At 50.0% G+C, this 22515-nt stretch overlaps 2 protein-coding genes across 2 annotated transcripts in view; one reads left to right on the top strand and one right to left on the bottom strand.

Annotated features, from left to right (window-relative positions):
- The window catches only part of EPHA10 (EPH receptor A10), a gene marked incomplete at both ends in the record, with an annotated part of 41604 nt that extends 38562 nt beyond the window's left edge, over positions 1-3042 (top strand). The window contains 7 exons of the mRNA XM_079698018.1: positions 3-188; positions 638-699; positions 938-1141; positions 1401-1550; positions 1787-1980; positions 2622-2777; positions 2928-3042. Coding sequence (XP_079554144.1) covers positions 3-188; positions 638-699; positions 938-1141; positions 1401-1550; positions 1787-1980; positions 2622-2777; positions 2928-3042 — 1067 coding nt within the window. The remainder of the gene's footprint in view (positions 1-2; positions 189-637; positions 700-937; positions 1142-1400; positions 1551-1786; positions 1981-2621; positions 2778-2927) is intronic.
- A 5388-nt stretch (positions 3043-8430) lies between these two features.
- CDCA8 (cell division cycle associated 8) lies at positions 8431-22307 on the bottom strand (the record flags this gene model as incomplete). The annotated part of the gene is made up of 10 exons (XM_079725648.1): positions 8431-8475; positions 9714-9800; positions 10540-10666; positions 11793-11888; positions 12799-12863; positions 15511-15593; positions 17590-17662; positions 19604-19644; positions 21943-22071; positions 22211-22307. 10 exons carry the CDS (start codon positions 22305-22307, stop codon positions 8431-8433), a joined length of 843 nt encoding a protein of 280 aa, XP_079581774.1.
- Between the last annotated feature and the right edge of the window lie 208 nt (positions 22308-22515).

Below are 22515 nucleotides of genomic sequence, written 5' to 3'. Positions count from 1 at the left end.
AGGGCGGTTTGGGGAGCTGTGCTTCGGCTGCCTGCAGCTTCCGGGCCGCCAGGAGCTCCCCGTGGCCGTGCACACGCTGAGGGAGGGCAGCTCCGACTTGCAGAGGCTCAGCTTCCTGGCCGAGGCCCTCACCTTGGGCCAGTTCGACCACAGCCACGTGGTGCGGCTGGAGGGCGTCATCACCCGAGGTAGGGCCCATGCTCCGCCAGTGTGGGAGGAGATGATGGGGTGGGAGGTGGAGGTGTGCCGTGCCCCCAGGCCCTGTGCTCAGTCATGAGAGGGAGCCCTGATGCTGCCCACCATAGAGAGAAGGGCTCAGCTCTCCTTCGCTGACTCTGGGTGGCCTCTCGGACCCTGCGTGATCTTTGGGCGTGTGGTGACACTCGGTGGGGTTGGATCACTTGGACCTTCAGTGATCGCCCTCAGCTATCCTCACCTTGGCCTTTGTTCCCCTCAGATGACACCTCTTTTGTTCTTCAGCACAGAGGGTCCTGGGCTGGGCAGGAGGGTGGCAAGACTCAGGGAGCTTGGCCTGGGTTCTGGCCATCTTGGCGGGGTCTGGGGCCCAGGTGGGGGAGCACATGTGCTCACAGAGGGCAGCAGGCACCTTAGCGTGTGTTCCCCTCCCTGGGTACAGGAAGCACCTTGATGATCGTCACTGAGTACATGAGCCATGGGGCCCTGGACGGCTTCCTCAGGGTGAGTGGCCTGGGCCCTGTGCGGTACTGATGACCATGATATTCTTGGTCCCCCAGTTTTCCCTTTGGTGGGGCTTGGGGTTGGCCTCATTCCCTATAAAGATGCCCACTGGCCAGGCTGACCTGGCAGGTCACATGGCAAACTGAAGCCCAGAGAGGTCCAGTTGACTTCCCTGGGGTCACCCAGCAACAGGGGAAGCGAGAGTGCAGCCTGGCCTCGCTCTGCTCCTCTCTCACAGCGGCATGAGGGCCAGCTGGTGGCTGTGCAACTGATGGGGCTGCTGCCTGGCCTGGCGTCGGCCATGAAGTATCTGTCGGAGATGGGCTACGTCCACCGGGGCCTGGCGGCCCGCCGGGTGCTGGTCAGCAGCGACCTCATCTGCAAGATCTCTGGCTTTGGGCGGGGACCTCGGGACCGAGCGGAGGCTGTCTACACCACCATGGTAAGGAGCCCTTCCCTCAGCAAACTGCCCTGGAGTCCCCATCCCCCCCATCCCCCTTTCTGGCTGTGTCAGGGTCACTCCTGCCCCTCCATCCAGTTGTCCGTGCCAGGGTGGGCCTCGCCTGTGGTCAGCCTGTGGGCCTTCCCTAGATGAGCAGCCGGGGAGGCGGCAGGTGGGGCTGGATCTGTGGCTCTGCGGGTGGGGAACCCTGGCTGTGACCTGGTCCCCTCCTGCCCCTGACCTGCCTGCCTGCCCGCAGAGCGGCCGGAGCCCGGCACTGTGGGCCGCCCCCGAGACGCTTCAGTTTGGCCACTTCAGCTCCGCCAGTGATGTTTGGAGCTTCGGTGTCGTCATGTGGGAGGTGATGGCCTTTGGGGAGCGGCCCTACTGGGACATGTCTGGCCAAGACGTGAGTGACGCCCGTGGCTTCTGCTCCTTGCCTTCTGATCCTGTTGCTCCCTGACCTCAGGCCCCAGCTCCCTGACCTCTGCCCATAACCCTTGACCTGTTAGCCCCAGGCCCCTCTTCACTGTCTACTTGCTTCCAGTCCTGCCTGGTCACCACTTGAGCCTTCCTTGGGATGGGGTGAGTGTGTGTATTGGGGGACCTAAAACCTCCTGTCTGCCTGCTACCCCCGTGGCCTAGGTGATCAAAGCCGTGGAGGATGGCTTCCGGCTGCCACCCCCCAGGCACTGCCCCTCCCCCCTGCACCGACTGATGCTTGACTGCTGGCAGAAGGACCCAGGTGAGCGGCCCAGGTTCTGCCAGATCCATGGCCTCCTGAGCAAGATGGTGCAGGATCCAGAACCCCCGAAGTGTGCCGACACTACCTGTGCCAGGTACAGCTGTCACCTCGCCTGTCCCAGGTACTTTCCCATGTATCTCCAACCATACCAGACATAGCAGAACTCTCACCTGTCCACGAATGCCCCCCCGCCACCATGTACAAGTACAGCTGCCCCACCTGTCCTCCCCCACCAGTCCAGGTACGACTACTCGCTCAGGTACCCCTGAGTGATCTAATACTCCCACCTGCCTTAGGCATGTATAACTTTTCATCTTAGTCACTTCTGCTTGTCCTGGGTTTTGCCCCACGTATCCCAGGTACAGTGACCACATACATAAATGTGGTAATAGTCCTAACATATCTGTAGTTCCAATAAATAAGTGAAATTAGTATCAGTGTCCCCAATACCAGTCACTTCCCAGACTCTCCTAGGTACATCCTACCCAAGACTGTTCCAGATACTCCCAGTGCCTTTACCTGGCTCCTATGCAGCTCACTCTCTGCCAGCCTGAGCATCGTGAACCCTCGCCTGCTCTGAGGATACCTAGAACCCTGTGTGAGCCAGGCCTGTCGGAGGGCTCGGCCATCTTCACCTTCTCCTGGCCGTTCTCAGACGGCCTCTCCTCAGGAGAGTGACCGGGTCTGGGCCCCAGGTCCCTGCTGTCGACTGACCACTGCTCCTCTGCCCCCCAGGCCTCCCACGCCCCTGGAGGACCGTGCCTTCTCCACTTTCCCCTCCTTTGGCTCTGTGGGCGCGTGGCTGGAGGCCCTGGACCTGGGCCGCTACAAGGACAGCTTCGCTGCCGCCGGCTATGGGAGCCTGGAGGCTGTGGCCGCCATGACTGCCCAGTGAGTCTAAGGGGCCCGGGGGCCCTGCCCCTGCCAGCATGGGAGGCCCAGCCGGTCCTGATTCCGGTTCCCTGGCCGGGCGGGGGGTGGGAGGGACAGCAGAGGGTGGGGAAGAGCCATCTGGGTCTGACCCATCCTTCTTCTTCGCAGGGACCTGGTGAGCCTGGGCATCTCATCGGTGGAACACCGGGAGGACCTCCTCAGCGGGATCAGTGCCCTGCGGGCCCGGGTGCTCCAGCTGCAGGGCCAGGGTGTGCAGGTGTGAGCAGCCCCACTCTTCCAGGCCAGGACCCCAGGGGGCTCCAGCCCCCAGCCTTGCCCAGGACCCCTGCCAGCTGCACTCCACCCGTGTGGAAGTGAGCTCCCAGAGCTTGTGTGGAGCCCCGGTTTCCCCCATTTCCCTGCCTTCTCCCCCCATTTCCCCCAGTCTGAGCACCTTGGCTGACTCCGTCCCCCTGGAAAAAAGGTTCAAAACCTGGGGAGGATCCCTGAGATAACAGTGGGAGGAAATGCAGGGTCTCAGAGACCAAGGTGGGCAGGGGCAGGGAGGAAGACATAGCTTTAAATGGCCTGATTCATGCCCTTCTGTCTTCCATACCCACTGGGGTCTGGGGCCTACTCCAAAGGGTGCCCCACTTTCCCACAGACCATTGGCCATCAGGCAGCACAGGTCCCTGATGGATGGACTCCTGTCAGTGACCACAGCCGCCTGGCCGCCAATCCTGATGGGCCATGGGGCCTCAGCTCCCCGTATTCCAGCTGGGCCCTGTCTGGACACTGGTCCCGAGGCCCAGGCAGGCAAAGGTGGTGCTGAGCTCAGGGGCTGGACCCCGAGGGCCCCGGACTTAGGAGCTGATTTCTGCTTCCCCCACCCTTGAGCTGACCATTCAGGGTGAGGGTGAGGGTCCCGGTGTTCCCCTGAGGCCCCACTAGGTGCCCCCCACCCCTTTGCTTTCCTTTTATAAACTCACCAGCCAGGACATCTGGGAAGAGCATGAGGAGAGTTTTCTCCCCGGGGCCCCAAGAGCTTTGCTCCCCAGACTTGGGGGATGACGAAGACATGACTCTCAGAGATGGAGCTTCTCTCTCTAACAGGCTGGTCCAACCCTTACCGTGCAGGTGGGGAAAACAAGACCTAGTGAAGAGTCAGGGCCAGAGCTGGGGTTGAACCCATGTGCCCAACTCCCGATCCAGAGCCGAGGTTGGCTCTGGAGAGAGTCCTTGGTCCTGCCCTGTGTCACCAACACTCTTTCCTGAGGCAGCCCAGGGGTCCTCTGAGGTGACCCCCTCTTGCAGGCTCCATCCCCTGCACCCAGCCTCCCGTGGAGTACCTCCTCCCTCTGGCCCCTCTTCTGCGGGGCTTTGGCAGAAGTAGTTGCACTGAGCTGAGTCCAGAGTTCCTTATCCAGGAAGGCTTCCCAGAGGCAGGGGTGATCTTGAGGCCAGGGCTTTCGTGGCACAGAAGGAAGGCAACTGCGTCTGGATAGGGTCACCGCTGACCTATGCCTGCTGTGGGTTTGGCTGCGTGTGGGTCGGGTGGGATGGGGTGGGAAGGAGACAAGGGCTACAGGAAGGGGTGAAAGAGACACAGCCGGCCCTTGGAGGGCCCAGACGAGGTGGGGAGGTGAACTCAGGCTCCAAGAACTCCTACATGTCCCCCACGGGAGACCTTGGGGCCTGTGGGCCGGACACTCCTGATGTGTGTATATGGAGGGGTGTCTGGAAAGGTTCCTTGGCTGAGAGTCTGATGCATCCATTGAACAGGGCCTTGGAGGAGCGGGGGGAAGACTCTTTCCTTAGGTGGTGGAGTTTTCCGCAGGCCAAGATGGAGAGCCTAGGACAAGAGGAGTCCAAGCAGAGGGGCCAGCATGAGAAGGAGCCTGGAGGGTGGGAGATGCAGCCCATCTTTGGGGAGTGCTCCACGGTGGGGGATGGTGCCTCTCAGCAGTGCCTTTGGCCTCATTCTGCCAGCAGGGCAGGCGTGCCCCCACCCCCGCTGTCCAGCTCCTGAGCAGCTGCCTCAGCTCAGTGTCCTGGGGGGTGCTAGGGGAGGCCAAAATATTGCTTCTACCTTTGACAGAGCTGGAGGGTCCCTTGCCGGTGCCCTCCAGGCTCTGCCCCGAGGGAAGTCTGGAAAGGACATACCAGCATCCTGTGGAAGGAGCCTCATTCCCATCTCCAGCCTCATCAGTCACGCCCTGAAGGTCAGAGTCCCCTCCTCCTCCCCGCGCTGTTCTGCAGAGTCCCCTGGCTGTGTTGGCAGGACTTCGGTGTCCAGGGTAGACCTCCCTTCCACTGAGGAGTGAGGTCCCAGCATCCTGATGGGTCCCAGGCCTCAGCCCTGCACAGGTGCCGGCAAGATGCAGGCTGATGGCTCCCTGGGAGCCCTCTACAGATCTATTTTTATATGGACCTTATTCACTGGATAGAGGGAGGTGGCCTGCAACCCCCCAGCACCCATATCTGAGCCCATCCAGGGAGGGAAGGGGCTGGTTGGGGGTGGGGGTGGGACAGTGGTTCCTTTGACTAATTCTGGAGGTGTTTTTATAGTTCTTGGGTTCTATACGCAGGACAAAGTAATAAAAACTTGTCTGTGGTATGGTGCCTCTGTCAGTGACAGTTGCTTAACTGTTAAGTAACTTGTGTGGGAGGGTTTCGCCCCCCCACCCCGCCCCACCACAGGGGTCTCCAAAGTGTGTGTCTGAGATCTCTGGGCAAGAGACACACTTAGGAAATCGATGCCAGGACAGTGTGATCAGGGTTTACCCTAGGGCCGAGCACTGGGTGGCTTCCCCGAGGGGGCAACGCTCCGTGGTGGTGCCATTGCCGGAGATGGACCACGTAAGGGGAGGGGGAGCAGGTTGAGCAGCGATGTGGGAAATGACGAGCTCGGTTTTGGACCAGGCTACAAGGTGTGTCTGACACTGTGAATAAATGATGCTTAGGTGATGTCCTAGCACAGCCTCCACAAGAACCAGCTCTTCATATGACTAACTGAACCTAACTGTTCATAAGGCAACACATTTGGACTTGATTCAACAGGACGTCCCAAGTAGGGCTTTTGGAACGATCAGGGGGGCCTGTAAGGGCAAAGAATGAAACTACTGTTCATTGGAACTCCAGGGTTCCTTGAAGCTCCCCTGGTGAGGGGCAGGACTCCAGGCCTCATCCTCCCTTCAACTCAGAGCAGCTCTGCTTTTATTCGCTTTATACACACAGCAGAGGCTACAAAGTAAACTGCCCACAGGGATGAGGTAAGAATTCCTTTGAATGGGAAGAGGTCTCTGAGGGCCAAGGAAAAGTGCTACACAGCTCCTGTTGACTGTCGCCCGTGTTGCTAGATATTTTTTGGTGGCTAGTGACTATTTTTGTGAAATCTCACGATTTTTACATTGTTAGCAATTAATTGGAAAAGACAAAATCCCAGCAGTGAAAAGCGTTTGCGGCCCTTTTTGGTCTGTGGGCTGGCGCTGAGGTTTGAATGTTCTTTGCTGCATCCCAGCCCTGTGATAGTTCAGCCCATGCCTTAAAAATCCTGGGATGGGCAGCTCATTACCGTCTCCAAGCCAACTCTGATATGGAATGAAGGACTGCTCCATCTTTGTCATGTGACTGGTATTTATTAGGGACCTGTTACATACCACACATTCCCTGCAGCTGGGTCTAGGCAGTAGTGCAGTTGGAGCCAAACTAGGGTGAGGGTGGCTTTGAGTAAAGAACGTTGGATCCTAAGTGTTTTCTTGATGTCAGGCTCTCCTTAACAACAGTGTACCAGATGATGAAGGAAAAGGTAGAAGCCTCAGCTTTGGCGACGTAATCGCTTGAAATGAGTAACCTCTACTCTAAATGCTGTCACTGACTGAAGGGCCTTCCCCCTAAACTGTCAACACCGATGACCTGCTGAACCGTGACCCCAGTCTGTCTTCTCTTCCGCCATGAGCCCCACGTCGATCATTTCGGCGAAGAGAGAATTCCAGGAAGGCAGATCTGCCAGAGCCTGGAGCTTGGGAAGTGAGAAGCACGATCACTGAATCACCTGGGCCCCTGCTTTGTCCCTGGCCAACGAGACTTGCTACACAAGTAAACTACAGATACCCTAGATACTGTGCCCCCATGGTGTAAATTTCTAGCTCATGGAAGGAAGGTGTTGGGGGAAAGCTTCTTGGGCTCGGTTACCCGTGACCTGGATCTTGGGGAGAGGGCCCCCTCTTCAGGTATCAGAGAGGTTCTGCCTGAAGTAAAGGTTTTCACATCTTCTGAGGAAAGTAGCTGCTTGCAAACCCCCACTCCAACAGCTTCAGGTCCAAAACTGTCTCTGGTCCAGGTAGCACAGCTTGGAGATGACAGGCAGGTGGAATATCAATTAAAAACAAATCCACAATTTATTGAAAACAGGTATCTTTCAGTAGCTCTGATTAGAATAAATCAGCTTACAGATACCATGACTCAGGAAAACAGTATGTACAAAAGTCTCAGGAAAGGGAGAATAAAACAACTTGAAAGAACACATCTTGAACAGGACTGGATTACTAGAATGGTCATGTAGGAAAATAATACAAAGTACAACAAAGAGCCATACACAGAACACTGTGCTCTCAGGCTTGGCGTGGGGACTCTCAGCTCCCACATGCTCAGACCACATCTAATAATTGTTTGGGGCAGAGGTGCTGGCTGGAGCACGGGGATCTCAGTGCCCACGTGACAGCCCACGCCAGGGCAGAGGCCAAACGTGAGGAATGAGGCCACCAGGCAAGCTACGCCCACTCCCCCATGAACCTCAGAAGACAGAAGTGCTCTCTGCAAAGTCTACAGACCCGGTGGGGACCATAGGGCCACGGAGAGCTTAGAGTTCCTCTGTGGCCAGTCATGTAAAAACCCCAGATTAACCTAAACCCTACAGTTCCCTTATCCAGTTTCCCACTAACCAGACTAACCAGAGAGGTAGAGGAGCAAGACGTGGAAGCTGCCCACAAACCAAGTTCTGGTCTTTGGTAAACAGGGATAATACAAAATACTAGTCTACAAGTCAGCTTGAAACAAAACTACTGGGCATGGCAGGTGTTAAGATTGCAGAGCCCTGTCAGTACCCACCACAGGAGGGAGGGGACGGGTGCAGGAGGGGAGATGTTTCCTCCAGTGGTCACTGCTGTGGCAGGTCCTGGCCCCATCTGCACAGTCCCTCCCAGCTTCCTGGAGCCGCCCTCTCACGGAGCGCACTTCTCTGAGCCTAGCTCCCAGCCTCAAGCACGCACAGGGCGGAAACGCCAGCTGGAGCGGGCTCTCCGGTGAGGGTGAGTTGGCAGTCTTCCCGAGAACATGAGGCTCCCCTGTGCAGCCTCGGCTGGAGTTAGGGCAGGGCGAAGAGGACGTGGAGTTACAGCAGGCAGAGGCGGCAGCTCTGAGAGCAGGAAGGAGAATTCAGCTGGGAGAACGGCAGGAGGTTTGGACTGTATGGACACACAGGCAGTGTCTGTCTTGTGGCTTGGGAGGTGCCAATAGCAACGTTTCCTGAATTCTCCAAGAGGAACTACTCCCTGCTCTGGAACTTCACACTCAAACAGACAATAAGCCGAAGGGAAGAGGTGTCTTCAGGGTCCCAGAAGTGCCCATTGAAGGTCCATCCTGTTAATTCTGGCTTCTTGGAATAGCAGCCTCATTTATGAGTCCGTATGCTGCTGCAGATTTGAGCAAGACGGCTCTGAAAGGAAAAGGAGAGAGGCCCTTTAGAGAGGATGGAGCTGGGCAAGCTTGCCCACTTAGCACGTAGTCTACTCGGGTAGCACTGGCTTTGGGGCCGCGCTGGTCTGAGTGAATCTCAGCCCTCCATCCTCTACTGATAACATGAACAAACGAACCTTTCTGGAAGGCAGCTACGCCCTCCTCTATACACCAACGCAGACTGAATTGACCTTTCTGAATCTCCATTTCTCATCTGAACAAAGGAGCAAAATACCATCTCAAATGAGACAGTGAAGGTATAATTTGGGAACAGCAATGCTGTAGGTCCAGCTAGATGATGGATGTCACCAGATCCGGGGGGCCGGGTATGTGTCTGATCTCAGCACCGGCCTCCATTCTGTACGACACGTTTGGGAAAGTAGCTCCGCCCGTCCCCTTACTTGGACGTACCCTTCACAGACCTCCCCCCAGAAGGGGGGACCTACAGCAGCCACGTTTGCACTAGGTGTTCCCATCCACCAGCCAAAATCAAAGCGGATGGGACCGGGGAGGCCCATCTGACCAAAGCTGAGCTAATTCAATTCTTCCTCTTGAGAATTTAAATGAGGACTGAAACTGGACTGTCCGCGTCGGGCAATGGAGCAATAGAGTCAGAGCTGGGAGTGTGGCTACCCAGAGCCACATATAGACTCAAGGTAAGGGAGAGCAGAACCAAGAGCTTCGTGGAGAAGGTCACCCGCCGAGGGGGGGAAGGATGAGGTGCTAGAGAGATGAGGGCACGGGCCCCAAAGACAGAGCTGCTGCAGGAGCTGGTGCACCAGAGCGGAGCCCCATCAGCTCCTGGCACCGGTGGTCCCACCGCTCGGAGGGCCTGCCTGTTCAGCGCTTTCTTTGATTCTGTGGGATTCCTGGTAGCAAGCTCCTCACGCTGTTCCCGAACTGTTGTAAGGAAGTTTCAGTTCCCGGGGGGTCAATTGTGCCCTAACATACAGGCACCAACTGCCTGAATGAGGCAGGATTTGATTCTCTTGTGGAACTTCTGTGGTAGGTACTCTGGTTGGACCAAAACTCAACATCAGTTTAGGGACAGAATTGCTGCTCAGTAAGCAGGATAACAGTCAAAATCCCTTGGAGAAAAGAGGCCACACAGTCTTAAGTGTAAAGCAGCAGGCCAGACCCAAAAGGCAATCCTAAGTACGGCTAAACCCAGAAGGCTACTGGAGGCCTCCTGTGTGTGGAGAGGAACCAGAGACTTACCGAGAGCTTCTTAATGTTTCCCAAGGCCTCTGGATCCAGCTGTGCGATATCAACCCTCTGCAAGTCACTGGCCAATAACCGCATGCTCTATGTGGAGGGGAGAGGGTTAAAGTGGCACATCCCTCAGGGCAGGAACCTCCACCCAGCAGCCCAGTGTGCTCCAGGGTCCCTGGATGTCCTGCACTCGTGGAGGGGGATGGCGAGGCAGGCAGGAGGGGAGTTAATCCGAAAGAGACAGTGACGTCGGTGTTTATCACTGGGCCAGTAGCTGGATCAGCTGAGTATAAGGGGTGCACGTTAGCTTAGAAACACCCTGCAGACCTCATCTGAGATAAACCATCCCCTCCGTCCCAGGAGCCAAGGTCAGCAACTTGCTCTGCCTGCTTCAGATCCCTCGAAGCTACACAAAGTGGAAGACACAGCTCGAGCTCCCCTTTCCAGATGAAGCACACACGCACCCCGACAGTGCCCTCCTCTGCACACCCCTTAATATCTCCCTCACTGCACACATCACATGTTAGAGTTAATTGGGAGCCTAGCTTGACTACTGAACTGCTTCTCAAGGGCAGGAATGTCTTCTACGTCTTGAACCTGCTACAAGACAGATGGGCAAATGTCAGTGGATGAACAAATGAAACCCAGAGCTGGGCAAGGATCTTCCCAGTCTGGAGCTCTAACCTGGGAGAGGAAATGGTTCTGAGTCCTACAGAAATGTGGATATCAGAAGCCATGCAACCAAAGGGACTTTGGGTTTTGGGAGAGAAGTGGGTGATGGACAAGAGAAATGCTGAGTAAGCAGCACGCCATGGCCCTCTGGAACACTTACCTCTCCGTCTCCCACTGGCACGGTGAGGAATATCTCTTTGCTGTCAGCAAGAGGACTGCCATTTACAGAGACATTGTAAATCCGCTCTCTGGCTGCTGGAGTACGCAGGCCTGGGGTCTTGAAGACTCTATAAAGTGGGGAAATCTCTGTAAAGACGTCTTGGCAGACTGAATGACACCAGGCACTACGAGTCCTTCCAAACCCCATCTGGCCTCAAGCTGCAGTTTTCAAATCACACATTTCTAAGAAGGCGCATTCTAAATTTAGGGTTAAAAAGCAGTATTGACTAAACACAGCTGGAGGAAGGAGGTTGTAATTATCAAACATACATCTAGCGAAAGTCAATTCTTATCCATGTAAATTTTAGGTCCAAAGCTCCATATGGAAACCAGTCATCCATCCATCCATCCATCCATCCATCCACAAAGTCAGAAATAAACTGTGGTTAATATATTTCCAAGAGTGGCTAAGCGCTTCCATCAGGAGGACTTTTCCAGGGTCAAAGTTGGATGATTCAGAGATTACATCATTATATTAATTCCCAAAGTGACTTTCTCAAGACCTTTAAAATGCTGCCATCTATTTTTCCCTAAATGTCTTTTGCTATGTACTCACGTAAAAAAAAAACAAAAACAATAAGCAGTTAAGGAAGAGTGAGAAGTAGAAGTAGAAGGTAGGTCTTCCTCACTCTCCCCACTCCAGATAACCACTCTCAGTTCCTTATGCATCCTTCCAGAAACTTTCTATCAAATGGGGTCATCTAGGACACGCTGCCCTGCCACCTGCTTTGGAGATGCTTGTGATCGTGAAGCTCTTTTCCATCAGCACATGCAGATGTACTTATTTTTTAATGGCTATACACCATGTCCTATCTAGTTGACCAGCACTGTGGAAGGGATTAATTTATGCTGTAAGAACATCCTTGTTTATACGGGTCTCCCAAAAGGTGGTGTCCATTTTCACTCCTACCAAGAGTATGGGAGAGTACCTACCAATTTAAAATAAACTTGATCAGAATCAGAAAAGACCAAAACAGTCACTAGAGGCCTCCTAGTCATCAGGGACAGATAAAGAATCATTTGGTCACCAAAAACATGCAAACCTACACTCAGGGGAGAGGCAAACATTAGGAAACCCAGGTGGGTACCCTCCTCTGTGAGGGCTTCCCAGTATTTTCTTAAACACCCTTCTTTTCTGGCAGACATCAAATGTTGGGCTCCCACAAAAATCCAAGTGCTGCTGTCAATACTCACCTTGAGTCAAACCTGGGTGTCAGGCCCGGAGTTGGTTTCACCATAGACAACTCCAGTCGGCCCAAAGCTGGGGTAACAGTGGCACAACGGCTTGACCTACAGGTGAGACATGACCATTAGGTACGCCAACTCTCAGGTCCAGGGACGGCAGCCACAGAGGCAGGTAACACTGATCATGTCAGAGCCTATCCTGGGCACGTTACACACATTAGCTCGTGCAGCCCTCCCAACCACGCTCTGAGAAGCACCATGATCCTCATTTCCGGATGCAGAAACTCAGGCATATTGAGTTAAATAACTTGCCCAAGATCATACAGCCAATTAGGGCAGAGCCAGAACTCTGAACCCAGGCAGCCTGCCTCCAGAATCTGACTTCTCAATCAAGCTAACGAATGAGGGGAAGGAGACAGTCCCTCAGCACCCTGCAGGCCCCCCTAGCTGGAGCTCCTGTCCTCCTGCCAGACAGCTCCCACTGCCCAGGGAGAAATGGGAGGAGCCCACCGCTTCACAGACACATGCCCCACTGACTACTTTCGTGACTACTTTCCTGAGCCTGTTAAGAGGCAGCCCCTCCCCGCCACTCCCAGCATAAACAGTTCAAGTCTACTCATTACTTACCAGGAACAGGAGGAATCTTTCAAGAAACTAACTACAGGTAGGTGACAGCCACTTTGTGACCGACTGTGGGTAGCTCTACACGTGGACTGTCAGGCAACTAAACAAAATATGCAGTGCTTACTCTGTGTTTCTGGGTCTTAATCTCCTTGTTTGCATTAAAAAAAAAAAAAAAGTGGGGGAAGACAGAGAACGTGGGCAGAAGAACCAGAGAAGGTGTTGGGTCAGACGATTTCTAGAGGCCCCTCCAGCTCGGATACTGGAGGATTCGATGATGTGAAGCTCAACTTGAACACAAGTCACAAAAGCCCTTTTACCACCTATTTCTGCCATGATGAATGTGGTTCTCCAGTAAAACCAAAAACACATCTAAATCTGGAAAACCTGTTACCTTTTACTTTTGCCTTTTCCTTGTACGGACTGGGTTCTCTTCTTGGATGGAGGACACCTTTTAACCTGAAGTCACAGGCAAATGAAACTGAGGTTACAAAAAGCCCTGCAAAGGGGAAAGGTAAGCGAGAGGGGTACCAGCTCTGGAAAAGAAAACTAATACCGAACATCAGAAGGTCTATCTCACAGAATTCACAGTGACTTAAATAATTCTGAACATAACTGATCAACTAAGAACCTATACTGCCCGAGTCTTCAAAATAGAGGCCTTTGACCGAGAGTAAAGGTAAGTGTCTTCTGGACTGAGTGCAGCCTGGTTGGTCTCCCCACCCCACTCCCACCCCCTCACAAAGTGCTGCTGTGACGGTCACTAAGGGCACCCAGGTGCCCAATCCAAGGAACCCTCAGCAGTCCCCACCCTTGCTGAGTCCTCGGAGGTACCTGACAGGAATCACGCTTTACCTGCTGACAATCCTCCCTTGTTTCTAAGATCCGCCCACCTCCCCACTTCTCTGGCTGGCCCTCTGCAGGCTGCCTCACGAGCTCCTCTTTCTACCTTCCCTTCTAGGGTCCATCCTCAGCCTCCCCTCCACGTTCTCCCTGTACAACCTCATCGACTCCCTCGCTGGGACAACCACCTAAAGATCTGGGTGTCGTTGTCTCTCAATCTCTTACTTCTGCCTGAGCTTCAGGCTGAGGTTTCTGTCGGGGCTAGCTGTCCTGGAGAAGTATTGAACACTCAGCAGGCCAAACAACTGACACAAGGACTGCTCCCCTTAGCCCTAACCCAGCACTACTCCTCCTCCTGTGCCCCACATGCCACCGGATGGCAGTTCCCTAGACTAGAAACCACCGAGTCGTCTCTGGTCCCTCCTTCCCTCTACCAATCTTGCCTACTCTCCATTATAAAACTTATCTCAGAACCATCCCTTCTCTTTTTACAGAGTCAGTGCCTCAGTTCAAGAATTACAGCAGCCTCTGCATGTAAATCAATGAAGTTAGAACACACCCTCACACCATGCACAAAAATAAACTCAAAATGGCTTAAAGACTTAAACATGAGACATGGCACCATAGAAGTCCTTGAAGAGAGCATAGGCAAAACATTCTCTAATATAAATTGTACCAATGTTTTCTTAGGTCAGTCTCCCAGGGCAATAGAAGTAAAAACAAAAATAAACAATGGGACCTACTCAAACTTACAAGCTTTTGCACAGCAAAGGAAACCATAAAAAAAAAAAAAAAAGGAAAAAACCTACGGAATGGGAGACTATATTTGCAAATGATGCGACAGACAAGGGCTTAATCTCCAAAATATACAAACAGCTCATACAACTCAACAACAAAAACACAAACAACCCAATCGAAAAATGGGCAAAAGACCTTAATAGACATCTGTCTAAAGACGACATACAGATGGCCAGTAGGCACATGAAAAGATGCTCAACATCATTAATTATTAGAGAAATGCAAATCAAATCCACCTCACACGGGTCAGAACGGCCATCATTTAAAAGTCTACAAATAACAAATGCTGGAGAGGGTGTGGAGAAAAGGGAACCCTCCTACACTACTGATGGGAATGTAAGCTGGTACAGCAACTATGGAAAACAGTGTGGAGGTTCCTCAGAAAACTAAAAGATAGAATTACCATATGATCCAGCAATCCCACTCCTGGGCATATAACCGGACAAAACTGTAATTCAAAAACATACATGCACCCCTATGTTCACAGCAGCACTATTCACAATAGCCAAGACATGGAAGCAACCTAAATGTCCGTCGACAGAGAAATGGATAAAGAAGATGTGGTACATATATACAATGGAATACTACTCAGCCATAAAAAAGAACAAAATAATGCCATTTGCAGCAACATGGATGCAACTAGAGATTATCATACTAAGTGAAGTAAGAGTCAGAAAGAGAAAAACAAATACCATATGATATCACTTATATGTGTAATCTAAAATATGGCACAAATGAAACTATCTACAAAACAGAAACAGACTCACAACATAGAGATCAGACTTGTGGTTGCCAACAGGGAGGGGGATGAGGGAGGGAAGGACTGGGAGTTTGGGATCAGTACATGTAAACTATTACATATAGGATGGATAAACAACAAGGTCCTACTGTATAGCACAGGGAACTATACTTAATATCCTGTGATAAACTGTAATGGAAAATATATAAAAAAGAATGTCTCTATGTGTATAACTGAGTCACTTTGCTGTACAGCAGAGATTGGCACTACACTGTAAATCAACTAAACTTCAATTTTTAAAAAAAATTAAAAAAAAAAAAAAAGAATTACAGTAGCCTCCTGACTGGTTCCCTTGTCTCTAGTTTTTCCTCTCTCCCGTTTATCCCGAATCCTATTCTGAAATACCTATCTGGTCATGTCATTTACCAAGACCTACCTCATGAAACTGCAACTTCCAAGTTTGGTGCACAGGGCCATTCATTTTCGGGCCCCTGCTCTCCCCAGATCACCCTCACAGTTTATACCCCAGCCATACCAAACTACTTCCTGTTCCTTAAAGGGCACTTTCATACCTCTTCCTGGAATTCCCTTCCCTTTCTTCTCCAGCTAGTGAAATCTCACCCATTTTAAAGGCTGTGCCTAAGGGTGCTGGGGGAGCATACTGTATTTTAAGTATTTCCTTTTTCTCCTGACAGGCTCCAGCCCTGAATCTGAGTGCCTACTTACTCTTGCAGTTTGAGGATTCTTATTTTTATTTTCTTCCTCTTCTTCTTCCATTATCATGTCATCCACTTGCATTACCTTTCGTGCTATAAGAAAGTTTTAACAGAGTGATATTTCTCATGGGAATAAACTTTTATGCATTCACATTTCTTACAGGAAATAAAACTTATGCACTCTTAGGCTGTAATCAAGAAATAGATCCAATATGAAGATGACTTTAAAAAAAAAAGAGGGTTTAGACAAAAAAGAGGGTCTCAAGGGTAGTTAAGAAACCCCATATAATGCTTTGTATGGCAGCCCAGCATTCTGAATAAGAATGCAGACCCTGGAGTCAGACAGCCTTGAGCTTGAGGCCTGGCCCTGCCTCTGACTAGGTCATATGGCTTCCATGGTGATCATCTGTAAAAGGGAGGAGCCACTTCATAGGGATATGATGAGACCTGGAATGTGTGCTCCACAAAAACACGGTCTCTGTTATTCATCCAAAGCCCTAGAATTGTGCCTACTGTATAAGTGCTTATTAAATATTTGTGGGACGAATGAATGTAAAGTCCCTTGGACGGTACTGAACACATTATAAGTATTACTACTTATTATAATAAAATACTATTTATAAATAATAAATTATCACGATTATCATCTTAGAAGGAAAAGGGATATGAGAGATGTTTAAGATGGATGATAACAGAGGAAATATTACCAATTTTTAATATTTAAGGGGCTGTCATATGGAAGACAGCTCTATGGGACCTCAAAGAGCAGAACCAGTATCAATATGTAGATACCACAGGAAACTCTGGTTCAAAATTAGAAAAAACGTTCTAACCATTACAGCTGTCTATCGATGAAAGGTAGTCTCACTGCTAAATACGTACAACCATGGGCTAGAAAATCCCAAGCAGGGATTCCATAAAGAAGTTTAATTATGGGAGGACAGATCAGACTTAATGACTTTTAAGCTTTTTTTTCTCCCTGACACAAATAAGAATCTAAGTATATTTACCTTTTAAAAAAAAAAAAAAGCTTACAATGTAGTTGAAGTCCAGTGGTTGGAGGACACAAAACCAATTTCTACTGTTGTTTGACATGGGTCCCAGTGTGTTCAGTTCCCAGTGGTGAAATTGGAAGACCAGCCCCCCACACCCCACACACCAAATAAGAAAAAAAAAAAAGTGGAATTCAGAAGAGAAATTGGACATTACCTAAATGTAGAAATAACCCAAAGCGACCTAACAGATTGCAGATTTGCAGCTAAGGAACTAACTCTAGGAACACCCAAGTCCAATTATGTCACAACCTTAGGCGGGCAGGCCTGGAATATGACACTAGGAAAGTGAAAATCCCATCATGCTGTCTTCATGCTACAGGACAACTCTGATGGAAGGCAAGCTGGAACAAGAATTGGACAGTGTTTCTGGCTTGGCCCAGTGGAGAAGGTGCCTGCTTGGTGGGCAGCCCCAAACTCCAGGTCTTGGATCAGGTCCATCCTCACTGGAGTTGGATGCATCGAGCTACTGGAGCTTAATGACAGTGACATCACGTCCATAACAGAACTCACCCTGGCCTGAGTCTATGCTCACTAATTACAACCCAGCTTCCCCCAAACTTACCCTTTAAGATAGTGTTTCTCAGAGTGTTGGACGTGTATGTGAGGGAATTTTCCACAGATGGGTCAGTGAATTGAGTAACATGGAATGACACGCTGAGACAGTTGGTCCTTTCACAATTCTCTTTGAACCCTTCTGATCGTATCAGGCAGAGTCTTGGCTGGCACTACCGTGTCTTGTAGCACTTCTCCAAACATTGCTCACCTCTCTAACTCAGGGAAGCAACAGTTTGGTTTGGTTTTTCTTCTTTCACTTTCACTTTAGCTCACACATTGGTCTAAAGAGTTTGGTTAGTTATCAGTCCTGCATATCATTAACTGAATGCAGAGGCCAAAATCAAATTTTTGGATTTGCAAGACTGAGGACCAGGCATTAGAGGGAAGAGTTTCCTCCAATGAGGCCTCCCCAAGCAGCCAGTCAACCACACTAGGCCTTCATTCTCTCAGTTCAACAAGGGGTTTTGAAAAGTACTCACTTTTGGCAGATTTCAGGGGTGTCTGAACAGCTTGTGCTGTTAGTTTGTTTATTTCTGTGATATCCAGGTCAGCCTGTGATGAACACAGCCAGAAAACAACAGGTATATTCCATCAAATATGAGGAACAATATTTTAAGATTAAAAACATTAATTAAAAAACATATTCTTGGGACTTCCCTGGTGGCGCAGTGGATAGGACTCCGTGCTCCCAATGCAGGGGGCCCGGGTTCGATCCCCGGTCAGGGAAGGGAACTAGATTCCACAAGCATGCCACAACTAAGAGTTTGCATGCCACAACTAAGGAGCCCATCTCCCGCAACTAAGGAGCCCACAAGCTGCAACTAAGGAGCCTGCCTGCCGCAATTAAGACCCCATGCAACCAAATAAATAATTAAATAAGTAAAATATTAAAAGCAAAAAAACACAAAACATATTCTTTGATACATATAAAAGATTGTTATGTTAGTATAATACAAAGTATTGAACTTCCATAAACCCACCATTCAACCGAAGGCCTAAAACATTGCCAATTACTTGCTTCCAGCTATGTATTTTTCCCTGTTCTATTTCCTTGCCTCTCCTAGAAAGGTGACCAGTCTCCTAATTCTGTCATTCCTTAGAGATAACCACTATCATCATTCCATTTGCTTGAAAGAAAGTGTGTGTGTGTGTGTTTCTCCACAAATGTGTATATGTGCTTAAACAATATTTTGTTTGCTTTTGTTTTTGATCACTATTTGTGGTTGTAGTTAATTTGTTTTCACTGCTATATAATATCTATCACGATGGATTTGTCCAATCTCCTCTCAACAGTGTTTTGCTATTATAAACACTGTTACTTTGAACTGTCTTATATATGTGTCTGATGCACACCTGTCCAAGTTTTCTCATGGCTATATACTTAGGGATGGGGCCTTACAGGGTTGTAGGGTACACAAGTGTTCAGCCTTAATATTATGAAAAATTGTTTTCCAAAGTGATTGTTCTTGTTTACATGCTAGGAGCAAACAAGTTCCTAATGACCCATATTCTCTACCACACTTGATGTCAGCCTTCTCATTTTTTCCCTCCAGCTTTATTGAAGTATAATTGATAAATAGAATTCTAACATATTTAAAGTGTACAACATGAGGATTTGTGATACATACACATTGTGGAATGATTACCACAATCAAGTTAATTAACACACTCAGCACCTCACATAGTTACCTTAAAAAAATTTTTTTTTATTTTTTAAAGTCTAGAGGGCCAAAAGTTTTTCTACTATGCCCCTGGGGCCTTCAAAAAGGCTTCCAGTCGCCATTCTAATTAAATTTGTTCCCAGTGGTAACTATATGTATGGGAATAGGCAAAAGCAGGCATGATTCACAGGCCTTTTCTTACAGGGCGTGTGTAAATATCAGAATAGTCGTTACAGACTAGGAATGACACAGGTTTCATCTCTGGGCTGGCAGAGACTACATGGAGTACTCAGATGAGGATTCTGAAGCTGTCAGGCCTTAGCTTAGAAAGTGCTGTGCTAGACAGACGAGTGCTGTCTAAAACGGATGATGGAATGGAAAGTGGCTACTGAACATTTGAAATGTGGCTGGTGTGTCTGAGGAACTGAGTATTTTATTAATTTTAATTAATTTAAAGAGCTACACGTAGCTGGTGGCTACTGTAACAGACAGTACAGATCTAAACTCTTTATTCTGCCTCATCTAGCAGGCCAGGTCACCGTGTAATGATGCAGGGGCTTAAAGGAACTTGGACTTTAGGCTTTCTACTTCCCCTGCAAAGGTCCGGGCAAAGAGCTGCAAGGAACCTGCCAAAAAAAGAACTACCTCTCTTTATAAACCTTGAAATTATCTGGGCTTCATGTACTCAGCATTTGACAACTATAATTTTTTTGTTGACACAGATAATGTCCCCTGTGGAACCTCTTCCACAGTCAGCACCCACTGGTTGAATTTTGTGAACAGACTAAACTTAAAACTAACCAACAGTTCAAAAATAGGAGAAGTCACTTACTGTTGCTGCTTCCTCCAGTGCCCGCTTGTTTCCTCCAAGGGCTTTGAAAAGAACGTTTTGTTTAGTTACTATCAGATTTTAATAATTTAAATAATAAACCATCCTCCCTAATATGACCACTTACTTTTCTTACACTGGACCAGATTAAGCCATTGATCCAACACTCAGGAGCCTTTACAACCTACTTTAATCTTTCTCCAAGCTTGACTGTTCCCCTCATGGCTTATTCTAGGTTCCACCACACCAAAGTGCCTGTTATTTTCCAAATGTGCCACTGTCTCTCATGACTCAGTGCCCTGGTACTTATTTCCTCTGCCCGAAATAATCCTCTGCACCCAAAAAATTTCTAATTCATACTTCAAAACTCAGCTCAAACCCAAACTCTGCTTATTTTTCTCTCTCAGCAGATCGCTGCAATGTGCTGAGTTAGCTGCTCACTATCATCATATCCAACAACTACTCAAAGCTGTAAAAGTGCCCACCCCTGCCTTGAACTGAACTCTTTGAGGACAGAGATAATACCCATAGCTTCTGGCAAAAATATGTCACACAGGGCTTCCCTGGTGGCGCAGTGGTTGAGAGTCCGGCTGCTGATGCAGGGGACACGGGTTCGTGCCCCGGTCCGGGAAGATCCCGCATGCCGCGGAGCAGCTGGGCCCGTGAGCCATGGCCGCTGAGCCTGCACGTCCGGAGCCTGTGCTCCGCAACGCGAGAGGCCACAACAGTGAGAGGCCCGCGTACCGCAAAAAAAAAAAAGTCACACAGTAGGTATGGAGTAAATGTGTATTGAATGAAGAGGTCTTTGCAGATTTAGATGTAGAATAAAAACTTAGGTTAGGTCCTCTGGCTGGAAAAACTGGTAGTATCCCCTATAATAGTTAAGAACTCAGGCTTTGGAACCAAAATGCCTAGGTTCAAGTAGACTCTGTCACTAACTAGCTTATGAGACTTTGAGCAAAGTAAACAATCTCTGTGCTTTAATCTTGTTGTCTATAAAACAGGGATAGTATTAACAATTAATATGGTTGTGATGAGGATGAAATTAGTTAATGTATGGAAAACACTTGGTACAGTGCCTGTCTGCCATAGAAAGCACTATATAAATGTGCTCATTGACCACTACTCTATTCTCTTCTGTAGTACTCATAATTTTAAATATATAATCATGTCCAAATTTTAAAAATGATCCTTCTCTACTAACTTGTAAGTACCTGGAGGCAAGGACAAGCCTGTTGTTTTTTTTTGTTTTTTTTTTTTGCGGTACGCGGGCCTCTCACTCCTGTGGCCTCTCCTGTTGCAGAGCACAGGCTCCGGACGCGCAGGCTCAGCGGCCATGGCTCACGGGCCCAGCCGATCTGCGGCATGTGGGATCTTCCCCGACCGGGGCATGAACCCGTGTACCCTGCAACGGCAGGCGGACTCTCAACCACTGCGCCACCAGGGAAGCCCAACAACGCCTGTTTTATTTCCCAATGCATCTTCAGCACCTAGCATTGTGCCTAACACATGCTCAATGAATATTTGCAGAAATGCACAAATAGGTTCATAAATAAAACGGCAAGTCAAAAGCATCACTGAACGTCTACTATGTGAACAGAACATGCATTTCTATCCAGGAAGGAGGCTACATACTGGGTAATTAACAATAAGGAAAATAGTAAAAGTAAGGGTAACCCAGCAAAAGGACAGCCTCCTGCAGTTCCCTGGACATTTAACAAAGGGGTGGGGAACAGGCTGGGATTTTTCTCTGGCCAGGAAAACTCTTGAGTCCCGGCACTTCACAGTTTGATATGCCTATTTTTAAATTAGCATTTTCCCTAAGCTGCAGGAAGAGCTGCTTGGGATTATCCTTCCAACTGAGGTCTGGTAATAAACCAAGCTACTCACTCATTCATTTTCAAATGGTTGGATAAAATATCCCCCCGCCCCCCCCCCAAAAAGAGTATTTCATGACACATGAAATCTATGTCAAATTCCCATTTCAGTGTGTCCATACGTAAGTTTTTATTGTAAAACAGCTATGCCCATTCATTACAGCTGTTTTGGAACTATAACAGCAAAGTTGAGTAGTTTCGACAGAGAACCCTCTGGCCTACAAAGCCTAAAATATTTATTATCTGGTCCTTTAGAGAAAACGTTTGCCTGCCTGCAGAGGTAGATGAGGGTAAGAGCTAAGGAGAAAAGAAAAAGCCGGGAGGTGAGACGGGGAGTGGGGGGAAGGAGTAGGGCTGCAGTTTCCTGCAGTGATCTTGGGAGACCTCACTAAGAAGACGCAGGCTGCCACGGTAACCACAGAAGGGCTCCAAGCCGAGGCCTGGGGAAAGACTAGCAGCTCTTACCGAAGTAGTCGAGCCAGTTCATCTCGCGCAGCGCCTTGGGGAGTCGCAGGATCTCGATGTTGTACAAGTTATCCATCTCCTTGAGGAGGTTCTGCCTGTCTGACTGAATCTGCCTGGATCGTATTTGCACTGCGAGAGGGCAGAGCGGACGGGACACGGGTCACCCGGCGGGCGAATGCGGCCTGGAATCCGTGCTGCCAGCGCCCCAATCCGCCAGCACCCCGCGGCTGCCCCAGGTGCTAGCGACCACCCGGGCTCCGCCCCTTACCTTCACGGTCGAAGTCCTTAAGAAAAGAGGCGAGCTTTCGGCTCCGTACCGAGTTGGTCTTGGCCACCCGACTGCCGCCCTTCCTAGCCGGAGCCATGGCGCTTCGAAGGAGGCTGCGGGGAGAGGGGGCCGAGCCACAAGGCGTCAGCGGCGGAGACGGGGAGGGATAAGGGGCCGCAAGGGTCAGGGAGAGGGCGGAAGGCACCCCAGGGGCTTTGGAGGGGGACCCCTGCCCTTCGGGGCCTGGGCATAAAAGATTTGCGAGGCACCCACCTGTGGGTCCCAAAACAGGGGCTGAGAAAAAC

This window comes from Hyperoodon ampullatus (assembly GCF_949752795.1).
Source record: "Hyperoodon ampullatus genome assembly, chromosome: 2".
In the NCBI taxonomy this organism is placed as follows: Eukaryota; Metazoa; Chordata; class Mammalia; order Artiodactyla; family Ziphiidae; genus Hyperoodon; species Hyperoodon ampullatus.
This window is presented reverse-complemented; position numbering and strand designations above follow the sequence as displayed.